The sequence below is a fragment of the Cupressus sempervirens genome, chromosome 10, assembly GCF_028749045.1.
Source record: "Cupressus sempervirens isolate cs-2001-9-10 chromosome 10, ASM2874904v1, whole genome shotgun sequence".
Lineage (NCBI taxonomy): Eukaryota > Viridiplantae > Streptophyta > Pinopsida > Cupressales > Cupressaceae > Cupressus > Cupressus sempervirens.
The window spans coordinates 32,898,322-32,913,174 of NC_143127.1; the positions used below are offsets into that span (position 1 = coordinate 32,898,322).

Here is a 14,853-nt window from a genome sequence, read left to right on the forward strand (position 1 = left end):
TGGATGATAAGTAGTGATAGGTGTAAGATTTGTGCCACACAACCCAAATAATTCCTACCAAAATACACTCATAGATTTACTATCCTAATCACTGAAAATGAAACTAGGTACCCCATGTAACCTAAATATCTCTTTGAAGAAAAGATTGGCCACCAATGTTGTTGTGTAGGTGGATGGAATAGCAAAGAAGTGAGAAAACTTCATTAGTTGATCAACTACCACATAGATACAATCTCTTCCCTATACTCGTAGTAACCCGGTGATGAAGTCCATAGAATTACTTTTCCATTTCCTATTCAGAATGGGTAAATGTTGTAACAACCCTCCAGGATATGTGTGCTCTCTCTTATTCTACTAACAAACTACACACTCCTTGGCATGCTTTTGAACATCATCATGGAGCCCTTTCCATGTGAACCACTCATGAATCTTCTTGTAGGTCTTAAAGACCCCTAGATGTCTAGTTGCAGGTGCATCATGAAATGCCTTTAGTATTACCTCCCTAAATTATGATGAAGGAATCAAATATATCCCACCCTAGAACTTGATCAATCTATCCATCACCATGTAAAATTCATCATTTATGGTGCCTGCAATCACTCTAGAAGCCCAAGTATCCCTTGTATACTCTATTATAATCTTATTTCTCCAATCTCCTATAATCTTAGCTAGAGCACAAATACGAGGTCTACTAGAATAAGCATCTACCACCACATTCTTCTTACCTTTTACAAACTCAATGTCAAAATCATAGGCCTACAACTTTTTAGTCCACTTCTATTGTCTATCATTCAAATCATGTTGGCTCATGAAGTATTTGATAAGCTATTGTGATCAGTTTTGGTAACAAACTTCCCCCCAACTAGGTAGGACCAAAACTTGGTCAATGCATGTATAATAGCCAACATCTCCTGATCATAGATGGAATAGCTCCTCTCCACTCTAGGGAGCTTCCTACTCTCAAAAGTAATGAGATGCTTCTCTTGCATCAAGACTACCCCAATCCCATCACTTGACACATCACAATGAAGCTCAAATGGCTTTGTGAAGTCTGATATATCTAATATTGGACATGATGACAATACTTTCTTGAAATGATCAAAGCATCTTTGAGCTTCCTCTATCCATACAAAGGTTCCTTTCTTGGCAAGGTTTGCCAAGGGTGCAATAGTCTGTGAAAATCCCTTAACAAATCTCTTATAAAAATCATAGAGACCAAAGAACCCCTTAAGTTGTGTGAGGATCATAGGAGTAGGCTAATCAATAATAGCTCTAACCTCTTTGGGATCTACCCAAACTCTATCTGCATTGATGATATGCCCAAGGTATAGTAGCTCAATCAACCCAAAATCACACTTAGATTCCTTGGCATATAGTGACTCTTTCTCCAAAATGGACAACACCATCTCAAGATGTTGTAAATTCTCCTCCCAAGTCTTATTGAAGAAACTAAAATGTCATCAAAGTAAATTAGGACAAATCTCCTAAGCTGCCCCCTAAATGCCTAATTCATACAACTTTGTAAAGTAGCAGGGGCATTGGTTAGACTAAATGGCATAAAAAAACTTAAAGTGGCCATAGTGACACTCAAAGGTTGTCTTCTCAATGTCCTCCACCCTTCTCCTAATCTGATGATACTTTGACCATAAATAAATCTTCATAAAAAAGCATGCACCATGTAGATCATCAATTGAATCATCTATTCATTGAATGAGATATCTATTCTTAATGGTCTTCTTATTTAATGCCCTATAATCGATGCACATGTGCATCGTCCAATCCGTTTTCTTTACCAATACTACTGGTGAAGTGAAGGGGCTCTTCTAGGCCTGATATGCTCCATCTCCAACAACTCTTTAATTGCCTTCTCTATCTCATCCTTGTATTTCTTAGGATGATGATAGGGAGTAATCATAACTGGTTTGGCTCCCTTATCGAGCTCAATAACATGCTCTATCCCCCTGTTAGGAGGAACCCCATGCAGAATCTCACCAAATACCTTATTGTGCATGTCAAGTATCTCCTAGATATCTTGTCGATGACTCTTCAGCTATGGCTCCCATGAAGTTGGTATAGTGAAACATTCTACTACCCACTCTATGTCATTATGCTGAAAAAGTCTCTGCATTCTCCTCAAGGAGACTACTCTGCAACTCCTATCTAAAAGTCCTCTAAATACAATAGTTCTCCCCTCATGCTGAAACCTCATCTCCAATTTTTCTAGGTTGAGTGTGAACTCAACTAGTGAGGCCATCCATGTCATGTCGAGGATGACATCATAGTCTCTCATTTCTACTACATAGAACTCATCCTCCAACTCATAGCCATCTTCAAACCTGATGTGAAGATTAGATATCTTTCGAGTGCATAATAATTTGTCATCATTAACTACCATGACTCTAAAATAGGTGTGCTCCTTAGTCTATAAACCTCTCTTGGCTACTAATCGTGCATCTATGAAATTATGTGTAGTCCCTATGTCAATGAGTGAAATCACTTTCTGCTCTTAGATAGTACCCCTAACCTTAAATGTGATTGCCTTCTAAGCCTCCATTAATCATGCCAATGACTTCTCATCCTCAAGAATGTTGCTCTCCTTTGTAGTGTTATTCTCATCTAAATTAGAGTGTTGATCCTCCCTCTTTGACTGTGACTCCTCTATTGAGAAATACTCTATTTGATTTTCTTTAGCCTTGAGAGGACACTTATGAGATAAATCCCAAGGCTTTCTACAATAGAAACATAGCTTCTTTTTCAACTCATTCAAGGTGTTGTTATCCAACTTATTATCCCTTTTTGGCTAAGCATCCTTCTAAAAATATTTTTTGTCCTTGTCTTTGTCCTTTTTCATATATAAATCTCTATGCTGAAATCTGCTCCTAAAAGAAGAAGGTGCTAAATCACTAGCCTTCTTAGTAGCCTCCTGTAATGTAGCTGGGTCATGCCCCTTGACCCAACCCCTCAAAGGATCTAAGAGTCCATCCATAAAAAACACTACTAACCTCCTCTCTCAAATATCTATGACCAACACAACTAACCTCTAAAATTTTCTTATATATGTCTCAACTGATCCCCACCATTTGAGTTGTGCCAACTCCTTAAACTATTACTCAAGATCCCTAGTATCAAATCACTCTTTGAGCTTCTCAGTGAACTCCTTGTAAGATTTGATCTAATTATGCCCCAAGGTTACCATGCCATGGTGCCACCACTCATGTGCCATTCCATCCAAGTGAATAGCTGCATACTTTATAACCTCCTCCTTAGGCATAGGATTCAGCTACAAGTATGTATCTACCTTCTACACCCAAGCTCGTGTGGTCATCTTCGCTAAAGCATCATAATAAGGTAAAGAAAGTTTCCCAACTTTCTTTCTCAACTCAAAGTTTTGATTTCTCCCTCCTAATCTAGGCATGTCTCTTATCCTCAAGTCCATATAATCTCTTAAGGAAATATCCACCTAAAACTCCAATCCACTAGCCTCCTAGTCCCTCTTGAACTAGTCTTGTAACTTGATAATTTGCATTTCATTAATTGGTTAAACTAGATCTCTAGGTGGAAATGTGGGTAGAAGAGGTCTCAAGCTCGTTGTTCGAGCTAGGAATGCAACATGTCTAAAGTTATCAGCCTCATTCCCATTGATTCCATGTCCATTATTACCATTAATGTTATTCTCAGGACAATTCTTATTGACTTGGCCTCCATTATTATTGCCCCTATTGTTGTTATTTCCCCCTTGTTATTGTTTCCATCATTGACATCACTTCGATTAATATTGATGCCCATCTATCTATCCATAAGTTGCAACATCATATCCATTCACCTATTCTACTCCTATTGCATACATTGACCCTCCTCTAATGTACCCAGTAACCATTTGAAAAGACATCCTCTTCATTTGGACTGGTATTCTTGCTTCAGTCACCCATATTGCTATCTTGTTCAAAAAATATCTCCTCTATGTTTGTATGACTAGATTATATGTCCCTTTGCATGGATGAACTAGCGTATTCACTCTGCAAGTCTGAACTCCTACTTTGTCTTGCTCTGGTATTATGAAAATTATAAAGCCCTTCTCGCATGCTCAAACATAAATGATTAGCCCCTTTTAATTTTTACTTCTAATGTTTTGACATTTTGTCAAACATTTTTTCCTCTATTCAGTTGTCCCAAATTCTCTATAAGACCTCCACAGGATGGCAGGACTTATAGCTTTGATACTACTATAATAGGCACCCTAGAAATGCCTAAAAATTGAACCAACTTTTGATAAAGATTTTAATTCTTTTGCATAGATTTTGATTCCAAATAACATGAACAAGAAGGAATTTATGCAAACTGGAGATTGAACTACTGCTAAAATAATATTATTTTTTAAACTACTAAAATTAAATACATAGCTAACTCACTAATTACTTCAACATCATAAAATCAAATACATAACAAACTCTTCAACTCATTAATTACACCCATTCTACCTATAGGTGGAAACATACCCAAGTTACCTGTTAATGAAGTTTATAGCAATGAATTCCAAAGGCCAAATCCCAAGGGAATGATGACTAGAATGTCACAAGAGAGGATAGACATCCTCTAATGCCAAGAATAGATCTGTAACTCACACATCAATGTTCTTCTCATATCCCACCATGTTGAACAATAGCCACAAGCTCTCCTTTTATTCCTACTTCATAGGGTAGACCACTTTACACAAGCAATGTGGGATAAATAAAATAAAACGCTAATGGTCACACAACTAGACAAGTACTAAAGTGGGAACATTACATATTTTATGTAGATAGTGTGGTTGTGTGAGTTTGTGGCTTGTCTTTCTATTTTGGAGGCGTGGTCTATTTTTTCTTGCAATGTATGGGAGCCCTGTTGCTGTTGGTTTGAGGCTTTGTTCCCTTCTCCTTTTCTTTGTGGGTGTTTCCTATGCCCTTGTTTGGTTTCTCTAGCTTGATTTTGGGAGCACTTCTATTGGTGTTTTGGACAAGCTAGAGTTTTTTTTAGGGTTGGGGTTCTCTTATGCCCTGCCTCTTTCTGGGTTGTCAATCTTTCACTTTTATGTGACTCTTCTATTGGTGAGGATTCTTGGGGTTAGATCTAGTGGTGGGTATCTCTTCTTTATCTTTCTGGATTTTCTTTTCTTTCTAGTGGTGGTGTGTGAGATTTTCTCTAGTTCTTCTACCCCTTTTGAGCTGGGGTTTTCTTTTCATGGCTTAGTATGGGTTGAGGTTCTTCTTGCTAGTTGTTTCATCTTTCTTTCTTCTTGTTGAGATAGAAGCCCTATTGTGATGGAGGCACAACATTTTGAGGTGGTTCATTGCTAGTGGGAAGCTTTTTTCTTTGCAAGTGGTCCTCTTCTTCTTTTAGTGGTGTGTTGGGAGGTTGGACTAGGGTTCTCTCCTTTTAGGTTGTTCTATTTTGGCTCTACTCCCTAGATCACTCTGTTTGTATGGATTTTAGTGTGTTGGGGTTTCATCTTTCTTTCTAGTGGTAGTTTGGGTGCTTGTTCTTGTAGTGGTGGTGTTGGTGTCATATTGGTTTCTTCATCTTCTCCCCAACCCTTCAACCTTTCATGGTTGGTGAATCTAGTTATTCTTTGTTGGCATATTTCTTTCTTCTTTGTTCCTTCTTCTCCTTGGCTTTTGGTGATGTATTCACAATTCCTTCTTTTGTTGTGCTATGTCTTTCTACATCAGGATTTTTGGGACTCTGTGGCAATTTTTTTTGTGGTTATTTTTCAACCATCTTAATACTATGGTTTCTTCCCCTACTTGGTGTGAGAGTGTTGTTGGTATTGTTTCTCCGCCTTTTCCAATACTTATTCCCTCCCATATTTGGTATGGTTGGTTCTATGGTAGTCTGGGTTTTTGCTTGAGGTTGTTGGATGTCTTCTCTCCCCAAACATGTATTTTGTGATTTGCATTGGTTCTTTCTTCTTCCAATTCTCTTGAATCTTGTTGTTTGGTTTCTTGGCTCCTTTGATTTTAGGTACCTTTGGTTGTGACTTCATTCAAAAGCCTTTTGAATTCACTTCTCATGAATTTTTTTCCACTTGTTTTTTGAACTTGATGTTTCTTTATGATCTTGTTGGTTTTTTTTTGTATAGCCCTATCTTGCTTTATCTAATCATAATATCTTACTAATTTTATTTCCCACCAATCCTAAAATATATTATTTTTAAGCTTTACTTTTGTATTATATCTTTATGTTCCAAAAAAAAAAAAATTGTTGGTATACAACTCTCTAGTTAAGAGTGTCTATCTCTATCACTTGCATAGAACAAGTGGAGTTATATTAGTATTAATTAGTATAAGATTGATAATTAGAAAAGGGAAAAATATCATTTTTTCACAAACAAACAAAGAAAAAATATTATTGAGATACTATTTGATCTCCTATTTTGGACACTCGAATTTCTGTTTACTACCTATAAAATGGAATCTTGTTTTTCTACTAAATAAACTAGTATATCTAAAAATTTAATTCAAATTTTTTAAAAATAAGCTGAGATGTATCTAATTTTCAAAATGATTAATATAAATTTAGTAAATATCATATTTAAATGAACACAAAAATTTCATGAATAAACTATTGTATTTGTATTTGTTTTTATATATATTATGCCTTGATACTAATACATAGAAGTTTTATGAGACAGGAAAATTCAGCAAATCAAATTTAGACAATGATTTATTTCACCATATACAGATTTAAAAAAAATCATATTTGATTAAAATCATAGCAATAAAAAAATGCATATTTCTATTTTGTTTTTCTTACATGTAAATGATCGTCAATTTCTTTTCAAAATGGAAAATGTTTACATTGAAGATTGATGGCACTATAGAAAGCCTCTCGGATTAATCACAATAAATATTATATTCAAATGAACACAAAAATTCCATGAATAAACTATTGTATTTGTATTTATTTTTATATATACTATGCCTTGATATTAATACATAGAAGTTTTATGAGACAGGAAATTCAGCAAATCAAATTTAGACAATGATTTAGTTCACCATGTACAAATTTTTAAAAAATCATATTCCATGAAAATCATAGCAATAAAAAAATGCATATTTCTATTTTTTTTTTTCTGACATGTAAATGAACATCAATTTTTTTTTAAAATGGAAATGTTTACATTGAAGATTGTTGCGACTATAGAAAGCCTCTTGGCTTAATCACAATAAATATTGTATTCAAATGAACAAAAAAAAGTTCATGAATAAACTATTGTATTTGTATTTTTTTTTATATATACTATGCCTTGATATTAATACATAGAAGTTTTATTAACAGGAAAATTCAGCAAATCACTTTTAGACAATAATTTTTTTTTTTTGATGAATAGTCCTTTTCAATTAATAAAATTTACTAAGATTACAATTCACAAAAAAGGGTCGGGGGATACATGATCACCCCACGAATGAGTTCAATCGGCCGAAGCCAAAGCAAACAACATGGCCGCAACCAACAACTATAAACTATTCATCAAAAAAAAATATATATATATATAACAACCTCAAGTTGCCAAGGCAGTACCAGCAGAGGGAGGAGGATCATCTTTATCAGAAAATCCCCACGCATCAGTGGGATTGTGAGGCAGACTAGGAACAGTCCAATCGTCAGCAGCATCCGCAGGATCTGGGGTAGTTGCAGTTTCTGCATCCTTCTTGTTTGGCCGCGGAGGAGAAATTGCCAAGGCCAGCTGGGGAAACTTGCCAGAGTGCCCCCGTCCAGGGGAGGAGCCGGAGACTAGCCAAAAGCCTGCCCAGGGGGGGGGGAGCTGCGGACCAGCCAGAACCACCACATGGTGGGGAAACGGAGCGGTGCCTCCAACCGCCATGACCACCGTTGGGGGTGCGATGGTGGGGACCCTAGGAGCGCGGCATGTGAGAATGGTGGCCAGAGGACTAGCGTCTGGAATGGAGACTGCGGGATGAGGAAGCATCAACTAAGGCATCTGGAGGCACTCTAGCAATGGTACAAGGAGCATTGCCCCAGTGGTTTAACAATTTTTGTAAGTGGGCAACCTCCAGTGCAACTTTATTAGCTTGCACCTGTATCTGCATAATGACATTTTTACAAATGCATGCCTTAGTGTACATTGCAATGTTAACATCCAAAAAATTGTGAGTGAATAAAATTGCATTTCTATCTTTTCATAGAGAAAACAAAATTTCCATCCTGAAGGTATGCCAAATCTGGAAAAACTTTCGAGGAAATCTGGGGGAATCACCTAGAAGGATCATGTGCCATGAAAAAGGTTCGGGCCTGAAAGGCTTGAAGAAATCATGGATCCAGTGCCAATAATTCTGAGCACATTTGTAAAACCAAAAAATATGCAAAAAGGACTCAGGTTGGCCATAGAAGGGGCATTTGGGGTCAGGAACCCCAATGTGCTTGAGCCAAGGCCCCAGGGGAAGACCTTGGAAAGCAAGGCCCTAAGCAAAGTGAGCAATCTTAGGTTCTATAATGGCACTCCAAATGGTGTCAAACCATTTTCTCCATTGAGAAAGCGAAGAATGCAAATGCCACCGTTGATTAAGCATGTCTACCATCGGAAGGTGGGGCGAAAGCCATCTATATTCCATATTGGGCTTATAATTGGTAAATGGAGTGGCAAGAAACCACTTCCAATCATACCACCAAGGTCGAACAGACTGAATCCCCACTTTATGAAGTAAGTGCACAGGGATGGAAGACGACAGAAGCTCATAAGTCTGACGATCAGCACAAACAAGGCGGTATTGAACTTGCATATCCTCCCAAGACCTAAAATTCATGGTGACTCTTGAAAAAATATCCTTAGTAGTGTGAATGCTTTGTTTATAGAAATGTAGAGCACTGGCAACTTGAGTCTTGGCAAGAGGAATACCCTGGAAGGCAAACAGGGGAGACCACCAAATGTTCTGCTCATTTCAGGACAACCCATTGCGGAACTCATTACCAGCCCAACGAAGCCAAGGTTTAACAGCTTCCTAGGCTTTCTAGATGCTCTTTATAATGAAGGAGCCCTGTATGACCACTGGTTCTCACATAGTGAGAAGGGTCTGGAAACCAATTCCCTTCTAGGCCGGTCTGTTAGCAGGGAAGCCTGAAGAGATGCAATGTCTGACAAGAATTTTCTAGGCTTCATCTCTAGAAATAGCTTTGATAATCCATTTAGCATAGAGGGCAAGGCCTTGCTTCCAAGTGGAAAGTAGGCCGAGACCCCCAGATTCCCTCAGGAGACAACAGAAATCTCAAGCAACTCTGTGAAAACCATGATGGTCAGAACCTGAGGCCCAAAGAAAATCTCTGAGCAAACATTCTAATTTGAGGTATGAAGCTTTGGAGGGAGCCCAAAAAGAAGAATAAAACACATGGGTGGCAGCTAAAATCTTAGAACAAATTTGGAATTTACCAGCAAGAGAAAGTGGCTTAGTGATCCAATAATCAAGCTTTTTGGTAATCTTTGTAAGCACAGCATTCCAAAGTTCCACAGGGGAAGCCTGGAAAGCAAAGGGAATGCCAAAAAAGCCAAAAATTTCTCCATGAGTAACCCATTTCCATTGGAATCAGTTGAGCCAAGGTGGAGCTGGCAAAAAAAATTGTTGGTAACAGAGCGTTTTATGCCATTGAATGGCAGATCCAGAGGCTTGACAAAAAGTGTCAAGACAATCTAACACATTTTTGATGTTTTCTTCATCCTCAAGAAGAGTGAGAAAAGAATCATCAGCAAAATGACCATTGACTAACTGGGAGGAACAATCAGGCAAGGAAATGCCACGGACCAGCCCAGAAGACATAGAATGAGCAAGTAAATAACCAAAGCCTTCAGCAACAAGGACATAAAGCGCATGAGCTAACGGACAACCTTGTTTGATGAAATGAAAAAGTCCAAAAGCTTCAAATTGCGAATTATTGATAATGATGCAAGCATTAGCATCACCAAAGAGCATCTCCACGGACTGAAGGAAATTGGGACCAAAACCCAGAGCCTGAAGCATAGCCAAAATGAAAGGCCATTCAATGCAATCATAGGCTTTAGCAAAATATATCTTTAAAAAGATAGCCTGCTACTTGGACTTACGGGCCCATTCCATACCTTCCCAGATAGCAATGATGTTGTCAAGAATATACCTAAATTTGATGAAGCTAGTTTGTTCAGGCCGCACAATTAGAGGAAGCATATGGAAGATTTTGAGAGAGAGCACTTTAGCAATGATCTTATAAGACACATTGAGGAGGGTGATGGGCCTCCAGTTGCAGATGCCCTCAGGATCACTAGATTTAGGTATGAATTTAATATTGCCTTTATTTATGATCGCTCCTAAGCTTTTAGAATGGTATGCTTCAAGATAGACTTTGTGCAGATCAGGACCAATTTGCTCCCAAAGATGTTTGTAAAATTCATAGGGAAATCCATCATACCCAGGGGATTTGTCATCCACCATGGAGTAAGCTACCTCTTTAAGGTCTCGGAGGGAAAGAAGTTGCTCACAGAAAGCACATTGCTCAACCACGAGGCGGTTTGGAGTAATAGAAATACACTTTCTGAGAGCCTCCTCTTGAGCAACCGAATGGCCCTGTGAAGCAAAAATGTTCTCATAGTAAAGAACAAAAGCTTGCAGGATATCTGGCATATTTTATCTTTTTAATCCCAATATTAGTATGACGGGCTCGTAGAGCCTGGAAGAACTCCTTCGAGGCTTTGTCACCAACCTCCAACCAGTGGAGGCGGGCTTTGATTTGAGCTCCTCGGGCAGCATAGTTATCAGCAATTTGCTTTTCATGGCGAAGTTTGGCAAGATGAAGTTGCAAATCCACATCAAAAGGGTTGAAGGTGAGCGCTTCAGAGGCTTTTTTGAGGGCAAGGGTGTTGGCTTCATAAGAACATTTTCTGAAAATTACTAGCTGACACCCGTAGATGCACAAAAAATGAGCCGTTCTGGTAATGGCATCATTCCACCATTGAATCCAACCTCGATGGCAATGTGGACGTGGTTCCAAATTCCAGACACGTTGAATGTGGGAGATAGTGGAGGCATGCAATAGCACAGACGTGTTGAGGATGAATTGAGACTTAACCACTTTGGCGATAGCCGTTTGCCAAGAAATGCCAAAATAAATGGGATAGTGGTCTGACAACATCACATCTGTCAGGGGAATGACAGGTAGATCACAATCTTCAGAAAAATAAAAAAAAGATTGCGCCGAGATCATAGCACGATCAAGATGTTTCAATATGCAATCAGGACTGGCTCAAAAATTGGATCAAGTGTGCCAAGCCCCATTATCATGGTGGTTGCTACTATTGGGATCAAAGAGGCCCAATTTATGATGCATGTGAAACTAGGCTTGTCTTTCCCCAGTTGTCCAATGGAAAGGTAGAATGCCATCTTTGTCAGAGGCCACTTCAACCATATTGAAGTCCCCACACAGGACCCAAGTAGCTGGCGGCAGGTTGTCAACAAGCCAAACCCGCATTTACGCCCTTTCCACAGCATCATTGGAGGCATAAACATTAATGACTCCAAAAGAATGATTTTTGATGGAATTCAAAAGCTAAATAATATGGTGTGTGGGGTCAGAACAGTGCAAAATAATAGTAGAATGAAGGCGACGTGACAGGAGAGTAACTACACCACCTCGGCCAGCTTCATGCTGAGAAGAAAACATGACGCTATCCTACCAAATGACACAGCATGCAGCAGGAAGCATGAAACCAGAAATCTTAACTTCTTGCAGGCAAAGAAAATCTAAATTTCCAAGTCTATGACGGGTATCCCGGACATAGAATTTTCTGGGAAGGTCTGTAAGAACTCAAACATTCTAGGAGAGGAAGTTCATGAAAACTCTTCTATATCATCCTCGTCCTCAAGAGAGGAGTAACTATTCTGCAAAAAGGTAGAAACCGGGTGAAAGTCAGATGGGAAATCCTCTGGACTTACAGCCTGCCGTTTGACCCCTGATATCTCTGCACGTCCAGGAAGACTACGAGAACGCCTTGTTGCTGGTGCTACTATGGAAGAGACTGCAAGAGGAGAACAAGCCCCAGCCAAGGACGAGGTCCTGGCAGCTGCCTTAATCCCCTGTGAGCCAGTAGGGTTTGAAACCTGCAGAACCGAAACCGGTGCAACAGAAGCCACTGGCGTCTCCATGCTAGCAGGTGCTGATGCTTCGATGGAAGCAGGAGGAATCGCGGTTACGGCCGCATAGGATGGCTTGGGGGCCAAAGGATTCAAGGCAGGCTTGCCTTTGCACCCAACAGTAACCCATTCTTCTTTTTTTCCTTCGACCTGCTTGACAGGCGTCGCTTTAGGCTGGGGTTTGACCCTAGGCATGGCCAAAGGGCAATCCCTGATCTTGTGTTCCACAGACTGGCACCTATAACAGGTGTTAGGTAGGTTCAAGTAAAGCACCTTTTGTGCAAAGGTTTGAGTGCCAATCTGGATTTCCATCGAATCTTTGAGATCTTTAGAAAGATCAACTTCAATGCAAACACGCCGCTGAGGGCGAGCATTAAAAAAAATTTCTTGCTCCTTGGTAACAACTTTCCCAAGGGCTTGGGCAATAGACTCAATAAAAGGCCAGCAGGGCAAGGGTAGACCTAGGAATTCAACCCAAACAGGAACCCTAAGCTTTTTATCATCTGAGACAGAGAAGTCTCGGGACCATTTCTGAAATACAAGCAGAGAGGAACGCACAGACCAAGGGCCGTTGGTAAAAACCGTGTCAGCTTGCGACGGGTTAGCGAAGCGAAATTAAAAAAAAAAACCTTTGGGAAGGTTTTGCACAGCATCAAGGTGGACGCCATGCGGGGTCTAGCTTTTGTTAACCCATTCTCTGAGCATAGCTTCAGGTGGGGTCCTACCAACAAAATACTCAATCAAGGTATGTTGTTCTAAGCAGTCACATGCGGCATCAAATTCTTGCAAAGGAAGGACAATATCAGGCTTACCTCGTGGAAAACCTTCAGGACAAACTTGCACAGGCGTTTGTTCGGTGGCGGTGCCATGGCAATCCGAAGCAGCAGCGTGAACACCAGAAACAACTGGTTCACCGCTGCCCAGAGCCATTATATCCTAACCTAAAGCTCCCGCAGTAAATGCGGTATGACAAGTGCCGACAGAAGGGGAGTGCAAGCGAAAGGCCGTACGCAAGAAAAACTGCAAGTTCGCATGAAGCAAGAAAACCCTAGCAGAGCGAAATCTAACCACAATCTCTCCCCCAGAGCTTTTTTCCTTCGAGTTTAAACAACAACCCCAAGACCATCTTGACAATAATTTATTTCACCATGTACAAATTTTAAAAAAACATATTCCATAAAAATCATAGCAATAAAAAATGCATATTTCTATTTTGTTTTTCTTGACATGTAAATCAACGTCAATATTTTTTTCATAATGAAACATGTTTACATTGAAGAATACTGCCACTGTAGAAAGCCTTTCGACTTAATAAATGTCATAATAACAAGGTTGAGTGAAGGAAATTGCGTTTGCATCTTTAAAAGAGAGTCGGCCGGTAATATAGCTGTCCTTTTCCACTTGATACTGACGCTGATTTTGATTGTTATGCGGTATATCATGGCTTTGGGTTTTTCTTAACGCATTATCAAATAAAATAAATCTTTCAGTCATGAAATGCTGAAAAGGAGTTGATGAAATGCTGTCTAAATCAGAGTCGGTTGTGTTTGAAGTGAGGTGGAGAAGAAGAAGTGGAGGAGAAATATTTGGAGGATCGAAGAGCAAAGTGTTGGGAAGGGTGGAAGTCTCGTGGGAGGAGTTGTTGTCATCTCCCACTCTTTCTCTGCAAAAGTGGTCTCCATTGATGGGGAAAGATGATGATGATGTCATGCTTATAAGTACTCCCGCTTTGAAGATTGCAGTGTCGGTGAAAGTTGCAGCAGCAGAAAAAGTACCTCATCAAAAAATAGGGAAATGCAGGGAGGAAAGAAGAAGGCGTTTGAGAAGTTTGGAAAGAGATGAGTGCAGGTGTCGAGGAGAGGTGTGCAGGGCAGATTATTATTATAATGAGTGTCAAGTTTAATTGAAATTATGATGATGATCTTCTTCATTGCCAGGTCCAAAGTTTTGGCAGGACCATTTTTGCCATCAGCTCAAATATTCAACAAATGTTGAGGACTTTTTCAGCGAAGCTATCTTTAAACATTACATTCTAAGGAAGAAATTAAGCTTGAAAAAATAAGTAGATTTTTACCATTTAACACTTTTAGCCTAAAAATCTAGCCTTAGTATGTAGATGTTTAAGCCGTCCAAACACAAAGAACTCAAATTGTAACGTTCTTATAAACATTCAAGTTGGTTATGGTGTCTAATAGCGGACTGTGGCTATCAGCATTGTGAATGTACATTTTAGAAAACAATTTATTCATTTAAACCATACAATGTTATCAGAGTGACTTGTACACGATTTGAATATCTAATGGAGTATCTACAGTTTTTTTTTATAAATATCTGAATTCAAATATTTTATAAATAATAATTTTTTCCAGCATTCATATGTTGTTGATAACCATATTTATGTCGAAGGCATTCCCTATATGGGGTGGATGAACCGATTATGTCCATCAATGACTCAGTGTCATTAAAAAACTTGGACGACCATCCAATTCATCATGATAGCTCGTTGTTTGAAGCCTGTTATCAATTTTCCCATGAATCTTTTCACCAATCTACTATTAGCGCCTCCATTGATGGGTATTCAAAGGTACTGTTCATTACAGCTTTGTCGAATGGATCACTTGTTTGACCAGTGTCAGTGGTAATTGGAAAAATTGTTGGTAAGCGAGAATGGAAGAGCGGAAATTTTTCTGCCCTATAATTTTTG

General features: G+C 39.1%; 1 protein-coding gene across 1 annotated transcript; it reads left to right on the forward strand.

Annotated features, from left to right (window-relative positions):
• Positions 1–12,916: 12,916 nt before the first annotated feature.
• On the forward strand, positions 12,917–14,082 carry LOC149532421 (uncharacterized). Its single transcript, XM_089805712.1, has 2 exons — positions 12,917–13,037; positions 13,658–14,082. The coding sequence occupies exons 1-2, from the start codon at positions 12,917–12,919 to the stop codon at positions 14,050–14,052; spliced, it is 516 nt and encodes a 171-aa protein (XP_089661838.1). The 3' UTR covers positions 14,053–14,082.
• The last annotated feature ends 771 nt before the right edge of the window (positions 14,083–14,853 follow it).